We start from the raw sequence: 18,077 nt of genomic DNA, 5'->3' as shown, positions 1-18,077 counted from the left end.
GGGTGGGGGGCACCAACAAGGAGCACCCAAGAGCATTTAGTCATAAGAGGGATTTAGTCGTCATTCAAGAAGGTACTGAAAATAAGACCTGTTGGTTAGTTTCCTCATTCTTTTGAACGAGGCACACATATATTCTGATTAGTTAAGGTGTGCACACAGACGACACACACACACACACACACACACACACACCTGGTCGACATGCAGCAGGCCGCAGTGCATGATGTTGTAAAAGTGTGTGAGGAAGTCAGAGTTGGGCGAGACGTCCTGCCTCCTCTTCATGATCTTGCAGATCAGCTTGTAGGCGTGCAGCTTGCCCCTGCTGTGTACCGCTCAGTCAGCATAGTGGCCTGCACAGAGCACACACACACACACACACACACACAGTATCAACCCACACAAACAGTCCACCCACACACACATTTAAACACGTGCATTGCACGCCTACTTATTTCCATAAGATGTCAAACATGGAAAAAAAACAAGACTGTACACACACACACCTATTCCCGACATATACAGCTCTAGAAAAAATTAAGAGACATTTTCTGATGTGACACTCGAATGAGTTGACATATTCAAATTTGCAGTGGTCTCTTAATTTTGAATATGACCGTCAACTCATTAGAATGTCACTCGGCAACCATAGGATGACATCAGAAAAATGTGCAGTGGTCTCCTAATTTTTTCAACAGCTGTATATGTATACGAAGTCATACACAGGTTCTTAAAGATGTAAAGACACACCAAAAACTTTTTTAAATGAAGAGAAAATCTGCTGCACTGACAAGCATATTAATTAATTTACATCTGTACATTTTAAATAACTTTAAAAAACATTAAAAACATTTGTGGATGCGCTCACCTTGAAGAGCCACGGGGTCAGGATAACGGAGGGGTGGGATGAGGTCTGGGGGAGGTGGGGAGGACTGGTTGTCCATGGAGATGCCCAGGTTGTCTCTGATCTGGAGACACAAACACACACACACGAGCAGGGGTCAGTACGCAAGCAACAATCCAAGATGCACCAATACCTACAGTACAGTATATGATACAACCCAACCCACCGATACACATAAGATGCAAACCATCAAAACACACAGTATATGCACCCCAACCCATGTAACCCTAGCCTGGAGCCAGCCCGAACTTAGCCCCACCCACAAGATTTGAGGTTGGGATCTTATGATCTTGTCTAGGCAACATTGAGTGTTTGTGACTCAGTGTGATGCATTTGGCCATGTCATGTCTCTCATATTGAGGCAGAGGGAGAGCTCACCTTGGCCAGGTTCTGCCACAGCTCACACAAGTAGTCAAACACCTGAGCGTGGATCTCGGGGTCTTTGATGGAGTTCACATCTCCCAGGATACCCAGCATCCTCCGCCACATCACTGTGGCGACATCCGAGTGCCAACCGGTCAGAGAGCCGCCGGCCATCACACTGCAGTCCTCATTGGGAAACTCACTCGTCTCTGAGAGAGAGAAGAGAGAGAGAGAGAGAGAGAGAGAGAGAGAAGAGAGAGAGAGAGAGAGAGAGAGAGAGAGAGAGAGAGAGAGAGAGAGAGAGAGAGAGAGAGAGAGAGAGAGAGAGACATTGGAAGGGAGGAAGGTCGAGACAGTATGAAGAGGAAGGGATAAGGCATAACGTCAGTGTCAACAGACTGATTTCTTGTGAAAACACAGCCATACACCACATCTTCCCTGTGCTTTTAATTGTGGTAAAAGTGGGTTCCCACTCTAAGTCAAATGTAAAATTCCATGACTTTCCCTGACAAAAGACTGAATTTCTATGACTTACTACAATGAATAATACAATATACCGACCAATGATTTCAGAGCAGCCGCGGAGTGTTCAAGAATCTTTTACTTTTGTAGAGCGGGAGATGAATAAAGGGGCATTGAATAACCAAAGCTGGGCTACTCAAGCAATCAGTAAAGCTTATAACCACATATACACCAGTTCTCTGTGGAAATATTTGTATTAATGTATTTTGGCAAGTAAATGTTAAACTGCTAACAACAAAATTCCCTGATATTCCGTGACTTTCCCCAAAAAATGATAAAATTCCCTGACTTTCCATGTCTGGAATAGACTTTCCGAAATTCCATGATATTCCAGAAATTCCATGACCCGTGGGAACCCTTGTGTCAGCTACATACATCTTACTAATGTGAAACATTCAAAAGCAAATTAAACAGAGATCTCAGCCATTGGCCATACAAATAAATGTAAACATAAGTACATGAGTAAGGAATCAGAGTGTGTGTATGTGTGTGTGCGTGTGTTACCAAGGTCATCAGGAGTCTGCAGCACAGAGTGGTGGAGCTTCTCGTCTAGCTGCAGGTCCTTGTGTTCGGTATGCTCGGCGGTGAGGGTGGCTGGGGAGGGCGTCTGCGAGCGGGAGCAGCCCAGGGAGTGCATAGGAGAGGCGCCCTCCGAGCCTGGATGGACACACACACCCACACACAATTTAACAATATAACCATTAAAGCTGATCAGAAATATTTATCTTATTTGTGATTCATTTTTTTTCATTTCATACTCGTGGTCTTATTTAGACTAAATAACTACCTAACTTCCAAAACAACATTCGATCATTTAGAGGCCTGGGACCACAAGGTCAATTCCTACCAAATCTCAACCTGTTAGAGAACAGAGAACAACTGTCTTTTGCGAAGGAATATAATGTGTGCATGTGTGTGTGTGTGTGTGACTCTGTGTGTGTGTGTGTGTGTGTGTGTGTGTGTGTGTGCCTGACCTGTGATGGTGACGGTGTCGGCAGAGACACCCTGCTGGCTGCTGGTGTCCGAGTCGATGTGCAGCGTGGTGAGGCTGGACAGCTCCTGCTCCTCCGCCGTCTGGGGGATGCCGCCCAGACTGTCCCTGTCCAGGGAGCCGGCAGCTGCATCCGCCCCGAAACTGAAATCTAGCACACACACACACACACCAATTTTATATATATACACACATACAATTCTATTTCAGAGTGCTACGATCTAGCCTTTGATAAAAACAGGGTGAAAAATTAGTCTGGTATATTCAATGTTACAGTAAAATCCAGTAATGTGCACCATTAGTTAGTTTGTTAGATCGATCAACTGGGAGATAGATAGAGTGATAAATAGATAAAAAAAAAAAGATTGAGAGAGAAAGATAGATCAATCAACAGATGAATCAACAGAATGACAGATCAATAAAATAATTCGATCATATTAGTAACGTTAGTGCTGCTTTTTTTTGAGTGCACAATATTTGGGTTTACACCTGAACGGTAGTCAGGCCAACTTACTATCAAACTTGCCGTCATACTGGAAGGCGTTAAAGGAGTCTGATTGGCTGTCAGAGCTGATGAGGTCACTGCCACTGGCACTGGCCGGCGAGGTCCACTCGGAAGGCACGCCAGGGTCGTCAGCGGGTCGCGTGGCGCTTGGCCGCGTCAGCAGCTCGGGCAGGTCTTTGGGGATCTCCAGACTGCCTGGACTACTGCCACGCCGAGTCATGCCCTGCTGACAGAGGGGACCGTTGATTACTGATGAGTGTGTGTGTGTGTGTGTGTGTGTGTGTGTGTGTGTGTATGTGTGTGGCATAGATGGATGGGAGAGATGGTTTAATTTACTGATGAGACAGAAAGAAAAGAAAAGAAAAGAAAAGAAAAGAAAAAAGAGAGAGAGAGAGAGAGAGAGAGAGAGAGAGAGAAAATAAATAAAAGGGTAAAGGGACAAAGTGGATGGTTGATATAGAGCTACCTGTAATGCAGGTGAATTTATATCAGTGAACTGTGTGTATGTGAGACAAATCTATCTTAAGAAAATTGTAAAATGAGTGAGTGTATGTGTGTGTCTATGTGGGTGTGGGTGTGTGTGTGTGTGTGCGTGTGCGTGTGCGTGTGTGTGTGTGTGTGTGTGTGTGTCTATGTGGGTGTGTGTGTGTGTGCGTGTGTGTGTGTGTGTGTGTGTGTGTGTGTGTGTGTGCGTGTGTGTGTGTGTGTGTGTGTGTGTCTATGTGGGTGTGTGTCTATGTGGGTGTGGGTGTGTGTGTGTGTGTGTGTGTGTGTGTGTGTGTGCGTGCGTCGGGCGGCGTTCTGAGTGCACCTGGTCAGGAGGACTCACAGAGTTGCCTCGGGGCGCTCGCAGGCGCTCCTGGATGAACTCGTCCATGAGGTCGCTGAAGTTGGGGTTGCTGTTGCTGTTGCTGCCCGCGTCACTCGACACCGGACGCATCTTCGGAGCTAGATCTTCTTTGTTGGCTGTGGTCACACACACACACACACACACAAAGCTCGAATTGAGTTCAAAACCCACATTCATGGCAGAAATCAATGTGCACAACTAGTCTGAGCCTTAGCCTATTTCAATCTAATTTTTCTAAAGGTACAATATGTAAACTTTGTTGTAAAAAAATCCTTTATAACATTGGCAAAAACTTTCATGTTATGAATCAAAATAAATCATCATGGTAGAATTTTATTCATGACAACAAAATATTGCACACTGTACCTTTAATGTTGTAAAACTGTAAGCAGCCAAGCTATGATAATGAAAATTATGGTAATTCTAATTACCATATACAGCAAACTACTGATACTCTAATAAGACACAAAATAATTTCTACATTCTACTAATTTCTACTACCAGAACTGTGACAAAACTGAGAGTAAACAAATAATCTAAGGTGTATGCAGAATAGAAAAGAAAACAAAAGTTAATTTAATTAAAATACATAATGTTGCAAATTAATAGAAGTCAGCAGACTCCAACCACACAAGCGATGCAGGAGCTAAACGATACTATTGTCATGCAGTTCCCCAAAACAGAGAGAGTGAGATGAAGAGAGAGAGAGAGAAAGAAAGAAAGAAAGAAAGAAAGAAAGAAAGAGAGACATTGAAAGACAGAGTGTGACTGAAAAGCCGACCGGCGGCGGCCCCAGATCCCAAGTCCGCACAATAACGGCACTGCCCAGCCGTTGTGTGCGTGTATATGTAGAGGGGGTGTTAGGGGAGGGCAGCAGCGTAGGCCAGGCCAGTCCAAATCCCAAAGCATGAGACGGCGAGGAGGTTAGAGGTTACTCTCCATTCGAAGGTCACTGTAGTTTGCACACAGACCACACAGTTAGAGGCATGAGCAGCAGGCCCAGGCATCCTTCCCAACCCACCGCCCCCTGCAGTCTAGCCACTGTCTCTGCTACCACCAGCCCTGTTAGTCTGACCCTCTGCCCAGGGCCACAGAGGCAGCCATGACCTAAAGACTGTTGCTGGAGGTTATCAGTTAGCAAAAATTCTCATTTTAAGGGGTTATGACTGCAAGCATTTTCAGGGTACCTCTAAACCACTGTTTTCATGGTGGTCAGATGGTAGTTTAAATGCATGTTATGCTTAAAGAGCATGTTTTAGCACAATCAGAACTAAGAGACAAACCCCTGAACCTTTCATGATTTCACTGAAAGACGAGAGACTAGATAGTTCAGTCCAATATTGTAAATGGACAGATCCATAACAAAACCTCTGCTGCCCCCTACTGGCACTTCAATTTACATGTATGCCACTTCAAGAAAACATAAAACACCACAGAATTAAATACAATTAGGATGCATTATCCTGACATTTTGGGTCAGAGGAAATAAACTCTTGAGCATGTGAGTAGATAGGCTGGTCTGCCTACTGTTGCAGATGTACCACAATGTGCGCAGGTCTTAAGAACCTATGCAGGTGTGTAATTATGTAAGTGAGAGTGCGCACGTGTGTGTGTGTGTGTGTGTGTGTATCAGAGAGAGACAGAGGATAGGCTGGGGGGAGGGCAGGCATGAGGCCGCATGCAGCATCCAGGGAAGGAGGGGGGAGGGAGCAGAGATTAAAATCCCCGAAGCTGGAGGAGGAAGAGGAGCAGGAGGGGAGGAAGATGGCAGCCGTCCCAGGACAGAGGGCCCGTCGCAACTCCATGTTGCTGTTGTTTTTTGTTGTTTTCCAAAAGAAATACCAAAAAAAATGAGTAAAATAAACACAAAAAAAGCTTCAAGTCAATTCGCATTCAGCCATGAAAAAAAACTCAAAACCTGTTATTAAAAAAAAAAGAAGAATTAAAAAAAAAAAAAAAAAGAAAAAAACACAAGGCAGGAAAAATATGAGAGGAGGAAAAACGGGCGCCATGTTGGCTCCGCGGTTGCTTTGTTTGCTGTGGTGCAGCGGATGCGGAGGGACTCCTTGGGCTGCGCTTTGGCCACGGCGTGGCGCTGGGGGGACGCATGGCCCTTGGGCTTATGGGAGAGGGCGTGCACCATTGACTTGTACACGCCGCCCAGCAGCGCCCCCCTGGTGGTGATGCGGGTGGTGGCGCGAGGGGCTGCAGGCCGAGCCGGGCTCCTGGGAGCGCGAGCGCAAGCCGCGGGGGTCGGAGGGCCGAGCGGCCCCAACCTACCGCGTCTGAGACCGCTGCTGGCCGCCGGGCCCTCGCCCGAGACCTGAGCGGCGCCCCCTGTGGTCCCGGTGGAGTTACTGCTGCTGTTGTTGTTGCTGCTGCTGCTGCTGCTGCTGCTGTGGCTGAAATGGCTGAGGCGTCTCAGACGCGTCTTCCAGTAGGCCTCCTTGGGGTCGAGGGGGTTGTGGAACTGCACCGATTCGGTGGACGGTCGGAAGCTGACGTGCACCCCGCTCCCACCTCCTCCTCCTCCACCTCCTCCTCCTCCATCCCCCTCCGCTCCCGGGCCTGCGCGGGCCCGCTTCTTGGGCCCTACCCGGCCCAGCCGGAGCGAGGAGTGGAGCAGGTGGTGGTGTGTGTGTGTGTGAGGCGCGTGCGTGTGCGTGAGCGTGTGCGAGGGCGGCTGCTGCGTGATGGGCTCTCCCTCCGCCGTCTCGGTGGCGTTCTGTCTCTGCAGGCAGGCCTCCCTCCTGACGCCCTCCTCGCACCTCTCCTCCTCCTCCTCCTCCCTCCTCCTCCTCCTGCTGCTGATGCTGTGGCTGCTGCTTCTGCATCTCCATCTCCTTCTCTAGGGCTACGCTCGGACTACTACTCTCCGGGGCCGCAGGGTTACAGCAGCTCCTGGGCGACCTCCAGTCGCAGTGCTCCAGGCAATCGTAGAAGCTGCGCTCGGGGCCACTAACGCCCTCATCCTCCCCGGCCGAGCTCGCGCTCCCCCTAGCTCTCCTCTCCTCCAGCCTCAATCTCTCTCTCTCTGCCCCTGTCACTATCCCGCTCTCCATCCCTCCTCCTCCTCCTCCTCCCTCTATCCCCCTCTCTGGCCCTGCCTCCTCTGTGCTGTCGCTGGTCAGGAAGCCCGCCCCTGCCCAACTGTCTTCCCCCCTGGCCGAAGTACTCCCTGAGCGAGCTCATGAGGTCATCCTCGCCGCCTTTGCCTACGTCTCCCACAATCCACTGGGCCCGATGCTGAGGGGCAGCGAGGGGGGTCGCAAGTGAAGAGGGAGGGGGGTGCGGAGGAAGGGGGCGGGTGGCATAGCTGCTCGTAGATGCTGTGCCGCTCGGCGGCGTCCAGCGAGGGCACTCTGCTGCTGCCGCGGTTGCCGTCGCCGGCGGCAACGCACGAGGGCGGAGGGGTGCAGGAGAGTGGGGGGAGGTGCTGGTGCTGGTGGTGGGGGGAAGAGGAAAGGGACTGCAGGGGGGTCGGCTCGCCCCCCAAGCTGTGCGGTTGGGGGGCGGCGGGGGGCGTTTCTGGGACAACGGCACCCCTGGAGGTGGTGGCAGTGGTGGTAGTGGCAGTGGTGTTGGTGGCAGAGGGGGTGTGCAGTGGAGGGGGGCAGTTGGAGGGGTCGGGGTCGGGGTCGGGGTGGGGGCAGGCACCTTTGGCGCGCTCTGCGATGAAGGGCTCCATGATGTCAGAGGCGCTGGAGCTGCGGGGGAGAGGTGGCAGAGCTCCGACGGCACCACCGACACCGCTGCCCGGAGGGGTCAAGTCGGCCTCCACCGACGCGCCGAACACCTCGGAGCTGAGGGACACCGGCGCCGCGTCCTCGCTCTGGGAGCTGTGCCGCAAGCGGGGCCCTCGCGGGGCCAATGGGGGGTCCTCCATATCTGAGAGACCAGAGACAGACACAGACAGGGAGGGACAGACAGACAGACAGCAAGACAGACAGACAGACAGACAGCAAGACAGACACAAACAGGGAGACAGGGAGACAGACACAGACAGACAGACAGACAGGGAGACAGGGAGACAGACACAGACAGGGAGACAAACAGACAGACACAGACAGGGAGACAAACAGACACATCCACACATACAGATAAAAACATGATAGGAAAATCCCCATCCACCCACAGACATAGAGACAGGAGAGAAAGAGAGAGAGAGAGAGCGAGGAAAACACACATATCAACTGTTTTATACAAATACTAGCCAGGTTTTATACAAATACAACAAAGCAGTTGTATAATCCAACAGGGCTGAGATATCTGGATTCAATATAAGGTGCAGCGATATCCCACTCCGTATGACCGTGCCAATATCTACCAGACGCAGCCTATAGGTAAGGCAGCTCAGCCACACAGACATTCAGCTACGTGTGATTTAGAAGAGCTAGAATACCGCTGCACCCAATGCACTCACATGCAGATGCAACACACACATGCTTTACACATCAGTCGGCTACAGGAATAAAGCACCACACAAATGAATGAACATTCCTGAGGAGAATAATCAAATCATGGCAACAACTCTTGACAGTCTGATAACATTCCGAACTCTCAACCAGTTCAGTTGAAAGGAAGAAATGCATCCATACGGTGATGGCAAACAGTTTAAATGAAAAAAGGAAGAAACAAAAAAGCATGTTCCTGGGAGGTAGCCGTTTCATAACGATGTGCAACGTGACTGAGCGGTATCAGTTATCTCTGACACAACGCAATGGACTACACACACGTGTGTGTGATCGCAATCACGGATCATGAGTGAAGTGTCAGAGGCTCAATAGAGTAGGACATCAAGTCTCTGTGCTGAGAGAAATGCCTTTGGTGAGGAGATATAGAAGGCAGAGAAGGACGCCAGAGAGGGAAACAGTAACGTCACACAGTAACACACATCGCAGAGCTACACACACACAAAGACGTGCAAGGCAAAATGCACAACCGAGGACTGGTAGGGGAAACATTTAAAAGGAACAAAAGAAAGGTCAAAGAGGAATTGAATAGAAGGACAGGTTTTGAAACATGCATATCACAAACACACACCATAGAGGTGAAGTGACAAGTTCTCATCAAAACCTAAGATTATTACTTAGTGCTAGTGTGCATCAAGCAAGGGAATAGGTATCGGAACGTCACATATTACCAACCGTCCCGTATTTCCAACCTCTTACGTGTATTGTGTCATTTAATATTAATTTCTATACAAACCAAGACGGCGGATTCCTAAAGAAATGCAAGCACCCACACCATAAGTGTATCTAAATTAGCTATGTACCAAAAAATTACATTTTACCATGACTCGAAGAGCTGTAAACACTGTTGTAAGGCTGCGTGTACAAATCCACTTGGAGCTCCAGTGGAATTTTGATTTCTGATGAGAATTCTCGAGCTAACCGTTGATGGTTAGCTCGAGAATTGTTGGGAAAAAGGTTGGGAATAGTCACCCATCAGCCCAGCACTAAACTCTGAGCGTGGTAAACAAAATCGGATATTTCAGGCAGTAAATGCCCCGGTAAGAACCAAACTAGATTTTTTTTTTTAAATCTACACCTATGGCTACTGAAAAATGTAAGGTTCATTTATCAAATGTTATTTTGAAGTATTAAAAAACAAAAACAAAATGGTTGGTAATTAGCACGTTTACGATAATATAGTGCAGACACATTGACAACACAAGGAAGTGCAAGACACACACGCACACAGACACACACACAGTCAGAGGGTTTACATTAGGGGAGGAACGCAAGCAAGTATTCACACACACACACACACACACACACAGACACACGGACACGGACACAGACACACAGACACACACGGTTGGGGCAGCAGGCTGGGGGTGTTTGGGCTGGGTTAGGTTAAGCTGGGTTATGGTTGGTTGGGGGTGGTGCAGGGTGCAGAGGGGCGGAGGCAGGCAGGCAGCAGAGGAGAGGAGGCGGCTCTACCTGACAGCTCGTCTGCTAGGGGGGTGAGGACAGAGTCAGGCAGGAGAGGGTGGACAGGATGGATCAGGACAGGAGCACTTTTAGCGCTGCGGATAAACGACAAGCTGTCACCCGTGGAGCAGCTCCGCAGGGCTACAGCCAGACGCCACAGAGAAGAGAGAGAGAGAGAGAGAAGGATGGAGAGAGAGAAGGATGGAGGGAAGGGGAGAGATGGAGGTGAAGAGAGAATAAGAGGGAGAAACAGAACGGACAGGCAGAGAGAGAGAGAGAGAGAGAGAGAGAGAGAGAGAATGCAGGAACAAGGTAGAGAGAGAAGGGATGGGTAAAGCAGGAGATCGGGCAAGAAACGGAAGGAATAGAGGGAAAGAGAAAGTGAAGGGAAAGAGGGAGAGGCAAAGAAGACAGAAGGTTAGGAAGAAAAGAGAGGAGGATGGGATAGAAAGAACAACAAAGGCAGTAGGGTAGACAGGGAATGAAGACAGAGCAGGTTGGATAGAACAAGGGCAAGGAGTGAGAGAGCCAGAGAGAGAGGGAGGGAGGGAGGGAAGGGTGTGGTGAAGTGAGAGAGCGAGAGAGAGAGAGGGAGGGAGGGAGGGGTGTGGTGAAGTGAGAGAGCGAGAGAGAGAGGGAGGGAGGGAGGGAGGGGTGTGGTGAAGTGAGTGAGTCAGAGAAGAAGGGAAAAGGGAAAAGGAGGAGAGTGAGGTTTGGGTTTCAGCAGACAGCAGTGACTAGTTAGAAAAGGAAGACTCAAGGTAGCAGGAGAGGAGTGGAGACTCTGTGCTGGGATTGTCCAATCCGCTACCAGCTGTGTGGTGTCCATGGTGCGCGCAGAACAGGGGTGTTATAGGGAGCTTATTGTGAGAGGGACGGTGTGCATACGACTCCACTGCAGTCCCATGGCCTTAAAGCAACAGTTTAGCCAAAATCAAGTTAACAATGACTTTCTACTAACAGGCTATTCTTTCATTAATCCAATACATGTCCGACACAAAACAATGTCTTTCTGCTTTCCTTGGTTATATTGTATATAACAAATAATACAAGTCTTAGAACACAATCTAGCCAGAAATTCAATGCCAACTTGATCTGGGCTGAACTAGTCTCCTGCAAGGAAATGTGCATCTTTTAAAAACAGTGTACTCATTAGCAAAACAAAATGGTAAAACACAACCGTCTATACATGAACTGCATCTGTCGGTTTAAAACATTCCAATCTACAAGTAATAGGAACGTTTGCATGGAAACATAGCCATCAGGCTATTCTGCAATGACAGCTGAAAAGTGTGTTATGCTTGTGGCACTATCCAAGTCATGATCTACAACAGTGGAGAGGTATTAAGTCAAAATGTTGAGGCATGTTACACTACTGATTTCCCACAGTAAAGCATTCCACAGTGAGCACTGTGCTTCGGAAAGAGCACCATAAGAAGCCTCGTTCCACAGGAGAATGGATAGCACACTCTTGCACATTACTCTTGCAATAAAAACACATTACTTTTCATTTTTATCAAGATGCTTGATTATTAAAACACCTTGAAGCTCTCAGCTAACATCTCACCACACAAATGAATATGATTCTCATTAAAAATGTACTTAATAACTTAATTAATTGTCCTATCAAAGTGTTATTAACAAAAAGCAAATTCATTACTTATATGAATTCAGTTATAAAATTGTGCACAAACTATTCACTTAATGTATTCATTACATTATAGTAGCAGTCATAGATATATATATATATATATACTGACAGTATATATATCTATGAGTAGCAGTTATCAATGCTGTTCTTGAAGTTCTCTCCCCATCCCTACTCTGAGTCCATGTGATTAAAGTTAGTGGTATTAAAATGTTCTAAAACTCCAAATGTTCTGTTCCAAATGCAGAGCAGCAGAGAAGAACCAAGAACCACTATGCATTATAGCATACAGATGTATACTACATAGAACTGGTCAAGGAAAAACTAGAACTTAGACTTAGAATCTCTATATGCTGTGTGTGTCCACTGCAGGTGTCCAACCACTCACCCACGGTCTTCTGCCGCACGATGCTGCGGGCCTTCTCGATGCCGGGCGACCCAGCTGTGGTGGCACTGCGCTGGCGCATGGCGGCCTGACCCGGTGGGTCACGACTCCAGCCCCTAGAGAAGGAGCGGTCCACCGCCATCTTGTGGCCCTCGTTAATGCCACCTGGAGGGTGAGAATCACACAAATGGAAGGATGGATGGATGGATAGATACTTTATTGATCCCAAGGGGAAATTCAAGGTCTCAGTAGCATACAGACATTACACATAACATTCACTAACAGCAGAAATAGTCATTAAAAGTGTATAATCTAAAAATCTTTTTTTTTAAAACACAAGTAAGCAATAAGGACAGTAGAAGATAAAGAATATACTAAAATACAAAATAACACTAAATTCTAAATCAAGTCTAAAACAGTAACCACATAGTGGGTGATTTAGCATGAGACGCTTGCAATGACTGAGGCAGGGACTGAGCCTGTTATTCTCTGTCCATAGTAAGGTAAGGTGCTCTGTGAGTCAGACCAACAGTGCAAGAATAAAGTCTAGAGACCAGCATAAAATAAATATGGACATATAAAAGAGTAGGCAAGGTAATATAAAAAAAAACTATAGAGAAACTATATATATATATATATTTATTTAGTAAAGTTATAAGTGTGGCCACAATCCGGCTGTGGGATGGAGGGAGGGGTTATGTGCTAATATAGCATGCAAACAGTGAAGCGGTAAGACAGTGGTAAAAAAGTGGCTAGTGGACAGACAGTACACAAACATGGAGAGGCAGACAGACTATGCGGAGAAGTCTCTCTCCTCTCCCCTTAAGTGAAGCATTGAACAGTTCAATGGCCCTGGGGACAGGTGGGTTTGTGAAAAGGGCAAATAATATGATAACACAAAAAAAGTGTCCAGCTTAGCAGATGAATTTGTTCAGCTTGCTCCACAGAAACCTAATTTTGTTTACATAATTAGATTGTGATTCAAAAATAATGCTAATTTGGTAATTAGATCCATCTGTGAGTAGAAAATACTGAAACAACAGAAGAATGAAGAATGTTTCACCTCTGACACAGGTGAAATAGTGCAGAGTATTTCAAAACAACTCCGAATGGACAGGATCAGGCCATTTGAGATTTCTCATTCACAATAATCCTACATTTCCCATCATGCCCTGCTCCCTCCCTGACCTTTGCCCTTGTGCTTCTTCTGCTTCTGCTCGCTGAGTTTGTCCAGGGGCAACTCGTTGAGGTCCAGGCTGTAGAGGTGGCGTGCCAGCACCTTGGTGAGCGTCTCCATGGTGAGCGACCACTCAGTGACCAGCTCCTCCCAGCAGGTGAGCGAGGAGAGAACGGCCAGCAGGTCATCCCACAGCTCGCGCGAGATGTACACGTTCAGGTTCCCTTTGATCCACGCCACGATCAGAGTCTGAACACGCCAGAAACAAAACAACACAGAGACATCTGAATGCATGATAGCAATGCAAAGCATCATAAAATATACACAGCACAGTAAGATACTATGGATATAAGCATCTTCATCATTATGGTGATTCGAGCAACGCTGTTTGAGCAAAATGTATCCGAGGATTCAAGATATGATTTTTCTTATTATAAATCATATATTAATTCAGGATGAAAAGAGATCCTACTTTAAGTGAGCCTATGGCACTGCCGTTTCTGTTAGTCTATGCTTTAGCAATTCCCCTAGTGGTGTGACCACTATATATGATTTTACAATAAGTACACTCTTGGCAGGATTTCAACTTTCAACCGCAGCATTCTTGAACTGGTCATCCGATTGCGTTATAAGCTTGATCTGGGAGTGAAAATGTACAGTTGGTAGGAAGTAAAGAGAAGACTGTGAGACGGCACCTGGAAGATGGCCCCTGCTAGCCGGCCAGAGAGAGTGGGATTCTTCTTGCCGGACGGCGTGACAGAGGGGGCTCTCTTCATCACACACTCTGTTACCCGGAGCAACACCAATAAGATCTGCTCCCTATGTGCAAAACAGCAAAGAGAGAGAGAGTGAGAAAAAAAAAAAAGAGAGCAGAGAAAGGCATGAAAGTTCATAACATTGTTTCACATAATTTTAAGAAAAGCATAATTCGTGATGTGGGGTATTAGTCATTCAGCAACCTGAACTTAAAAACATGACAGGAATTTGGCTCTGGAAAATGTTAATTGTATTTCAAGATGCATTAGAGCACTTAACTGCAAAACACTGTAGCAAACAACAAAGCTTTTAAAAGTTTAATCACAAGCCAGCAAAGATGGATTCTGTGACCTTCTTTGCACTTCTTGTCATTAAGGAATTGGGAAGCTGGGTGACCCCTTTTTAGCCAGTAGCATGGTGAAGATGCACACATACATGGTCTTTGTAGTCTATTGTACACAATTCTAATATTCTAACGGAGCGCTGCATTACCATGTCTTCTGGTCCATGGTCTCGTGCATGACGAGGCTGCGGTAGATGTTGAGCACGCGCTTGCACATGTCCACGTGCTCCTCGAGCAATACCTTCAGCTCGTTAGCCGGCTCCAGAAGAAACACGTTAGACGAGTTAGTGATGAAGACCTGAGAGAGAGGAGAAAGGGAGGGAAGGAGAGACAGAGTGAGACAATTTGTAGTTTTTAATTTACGAAAGTGTATGGTATTTAAACATGAAATGTGATAGATCGTATTTTGTGTGATAGTGTGTGACTGCAAAATATGTGCTCTAAGCGATGTTGGGTACTTCTATTGACGTTCAACCAAAAGAGAGAGATAGCTCACTACTCCCTCTTCCTCCCTCCCGTGCAATTAAAACTCTCCTAAACACGCATCTCGTCGGTGATTGGCTGAAACAGTTTGTTATGTTTTTATGGTCCAGGTTGGACCAAGTTGTTTTTGTTGCCGTTTTTGGAGCCTGGGCTGTCCATAGAGACTATTTTTTACAATGTATTTAGGGCACAGGCAGCTAGCGGATGGTGAGGTGATGTTTGCAGTATGTGACAAATATTGTTTTAGCTTAGAAACCGCGTAACATTGCACCTTTAAACATTTACCCCATAGTATAACCTTCCATATACTGATTCAGATACTGTGTGTGTGTGTGTGTGTGTGTGTGTGTGTGTGTGTGTGTGTGTGTGTGTGTGTGTGTGTGTACCTGCAGTGTCGACTGCACACCAGCGTGGACGCTGTACTCCAGCATATTGCTCTGGGAACTCCTGCACCAGCTCGAAGTCCTGCTGTGACTGGACACCTTCATTGACCTCTCCTACGACATAGGGAGGGGGGAGAGAGAGAGTGAAAGAGTGAGAGAGAGAGAGAGAGAGAGAAAAGGAGAAAAGAGTGAAAGAAAGATTTCTCATCTATTTATCTGCTACCACTTCCAACAAAATGGGGAATCCAGTGGAACCAGAAATATTATAAATTTGACATTCAGTGACAAAGTGACAGAGACAAAGTGTCTGAGCGTATGGATTTTGGCAGGTCTAAAAAGTACTTTCGCTGCCCATGCGGACTCTGGCACGTAAAGTGTGCCCAGTGCCCACCTCTTCGTCCTTGTCTGTGCCGTCACTGGCGGAGTCGGCGTGCGTCCGGTGGTCCTCCTCAGGCTCCCTCATGAACACGGGCTTGTCCTCCAGGGAGATCCACTCTTGGTAGACGCGCACCACCTTACGCATGGCCGCCGCCTCGCACATGGGCAACAGGAACGCCTGCAGAGCACAGCACAGCACGCCACAACGCCAAGATCAGCAATGCGGCTCCATCACAAGAAAACAATAAAAACAGCACAGGGGATGAGATGCAGCTTTACAGAAACGTATATGTCAAATAGATACTGAGGATGGATGTATACATCAGTATGAAACTTGTAGTATGTAGTAGGGCTACAGTAACTTATATAATTTTGACATAAAAACAAAGACATATGATTTATATAGTGTTCCAATGAACCATGCATACTGATAGATCATGTTCTGATTATGTGTGGCCATCAGGAAAACAAGTTCACCGATTTGGTGCATTTAGAGTTAACATCATTACACACTTATCATAGACTTTTGAGTAATTACTGTGTTAAAGTACACTACAAATACTTCCTATTGAGTGGGAGAGTTCCCTAAACAGTCTATGGGAGTAAATGTCAGAACTCTGTGTGATTTGTGTCGAGACTGAGGCGCTTCTGTAAAACGGCAACATCTATTGTGTGCAACTTCCTCAGTGAAATGGTGAACTTCCTCCCTTTCTCCAGTTTCAAGTGAAATCTGCCGGGTACTTGTCCTCTGTGCTACACAGTTCCGACGCAACGTTGAGTGCTCCTCTATTGTGGCCCTGTAAATCTGCCTGATATCATGGCCTCAATGAGCGGACAGCTCATCCCAACACACCAAATACTGCAGCTACGTGCTAATCTATCACTCCTCTGCTACATCTGTGGTAATGGTTTCTTTTTATTTCACATGTATCTGAGACAGACGGTGCATGTTAATAAGCCTCACTGTTCACATGTCAGAATAGCTAATTAATAGCCTACTGGTCATCGGTCTTCCTTTGCTCTAAAAGGGCTCCCTCATCTTAGCTTCTACAACTTAGAACTTCCACAAGTTCTTCAGGAGCACCTAGTGAGTTAGATATTAGAAAGCTAGATACCGCATTGTCAGTCAAGTTCTATTAGGTGGCATTGTAAACACGGCTGCCATATTGCTGGGGGCAACACCTTTACCGTCTATGGGCAACACTTGCAGCCAATCAGAGACACCTGTCTGATTTCCAGTCAGAGTCACATGCTCCTCCACTGGCCTCCAGTGATTGTTGCCCCCACCAAGATGGCGGCGCTATTTACGTACGTTCTGGAGCCCAATGCGGTATCTAGCTTTCTTATATCTATGGTGAGTTCCACCTTATGAATATGAGCTCAAAATCATCCAACAGAACAGAACACAGAACAGGTCCCTACAGAGGGCTATCTAATTGTCCATGGCTGGTGTCTGTTCCGCATAGTACGGTCCGGCCGTGACACACACCTGTCGGAAGATCTCAGTGATGAAGTTGACGTTGGTGCGCGAGGAGCAGAGGACGCGGCGCACCACCTCGATGTCGGTCAGGTGCTCCTCGTCCACACTGCACAGGCTAGACGAGCTGGGCTCGCGTTCAGTCAGCGTGCTCGTGTTGGAGTGCGACTGCTCGGGTTCCGCACCGCCACCCAGCCCTCCGCCGCCCATACCACCGTCCAGCGAGTCGGGACCCCGGGGGCCGCCACTGTCCTCGCTCCGCGCAGCCAGACCTGCTGCTGCTCTCTATGTGGGGGCACATGAAGGCAGGGGGGTTACTAGAAGTGCCTTTTAAAGTACCAGCTTTTTAAATGTGTAACTCGCATAAATGCGAATAACATGTTTCCATTTCACTTTTGCAAAATGTCTGAAAAACCACCTTATGCAGTTTATACTTTTTTTACAATTTTTTTTTTATTCAAGTGTTTTAATTACTGATTTTTCATAATTTAGATTTGAGCATTTTCAGGGTTAATGGAAACCTGCGTAGTGTAGATTCATGTGTGTGAGAGAAAGAGAGAGACAGACAGACAGACAGACAGACAGACAAAGAGAAAGAGAGAGAGAGGAGAGTCTGTGTCTGTGTGTGTGTGTGTGTGTGTGTGTGTGTGTCAGGGTGAGAGACAGAGTGTAAATGAGCAAGAGAGAAAGTAATAGAGAAATATTGACTTTGTAAAGCCCACACTGGGCCTAAGGACACTAGAGAGGATTGGTGAGTGCATGTCTGTGGGAGTTTGTAATTGAGCTTGGGCCTTTTTAAAATTCAGGACCATTCTCTGTGCCAATATCGCCGCCGGTTTGTACCTTCACATGAAACTGCCACCCCCTCACCTCCACACACTTACTGTACATCTCTCTCAAACACACACACACACACTCTCAAACACACACACACACACACACACACACACACACACACACACACACACACCTTACTTCA

The 18,077-nt window shown here is 47.1% G+C and overlaps 1 protein-coding gene across 1 annotated transcript in view; it reads right to left on the bottom strand.

Moving 5' to 3' along the window:
• The window catches only part of ralgapa1 (Ral GTPase activating protein catalytic subunit alpha 1), an 80,985-nt gene that overhangs the window by 49,827 nt on the left and 13,081 nt on the right, over positions 1 to 18,077 (bottom strand). The window contains 18 exon segments of the mRNA XM_042072112.1: positions 193 to 324; positions 327 to 350; positions 866 to 889; positions 891 to 965; positions 1,280 to 1,473; positions 2,291 to 2,443; positions 2,761 to 2,928; positions 3,292 to 3,508; positions 4,112 to 4,248; positions 7,790 to 8,020; positions 10,078 to 10,209; positions 12,105 to 12,266; positions 13,290 to 13,527; positions 13,974 to 14,097; positions 14,527 to 14,675; positions 15,247 to 15,357; positions 15,635 to 15,799; positions 17,111 to 17,383. Of these exon segments, the coding sequence (XP_041928046.1) occupies positions 193 to 324; positions 327 to 350; positions 866 to 889; positions 891 to 965; positions 1,280 to 1,473; positions 2,291 to 2,443; positions 2,761 to 2,928; positions 3,292 to 3,508; positions 4,112 to 4,248; positions 7,790 to 8,020; positions 10,078 to 10,209; positions 12,105 to 12,266; positions 13,290 to 13,527; positions 13,974 to 14,097; positions 14,527 to 14,675; positions 15,247 to 15,357; positions 15,635 to 15,799; positions 17,111 to 17,383 (2,709 nt within the window).

The sequence above is a fragment of the Alosa sapidissima genome, chromosome 19 (genome assembly GCF_018492685.1).
Source record: "Alosa sapidissima isolate fAloSap1 chromosome 19, fAloSap1.pri, whole genome shotgun sequence".
NCBI lineage: Eukaryota > Metazoa > Chordata > Actinopteri > Clupeiformes > Clupeidae > Alosa > Alosa sapidissima.
Note: the sequence above shows the minus strand (reverse complement) of the source record. Positions and strands in the feature narration are given on the sequence as shown.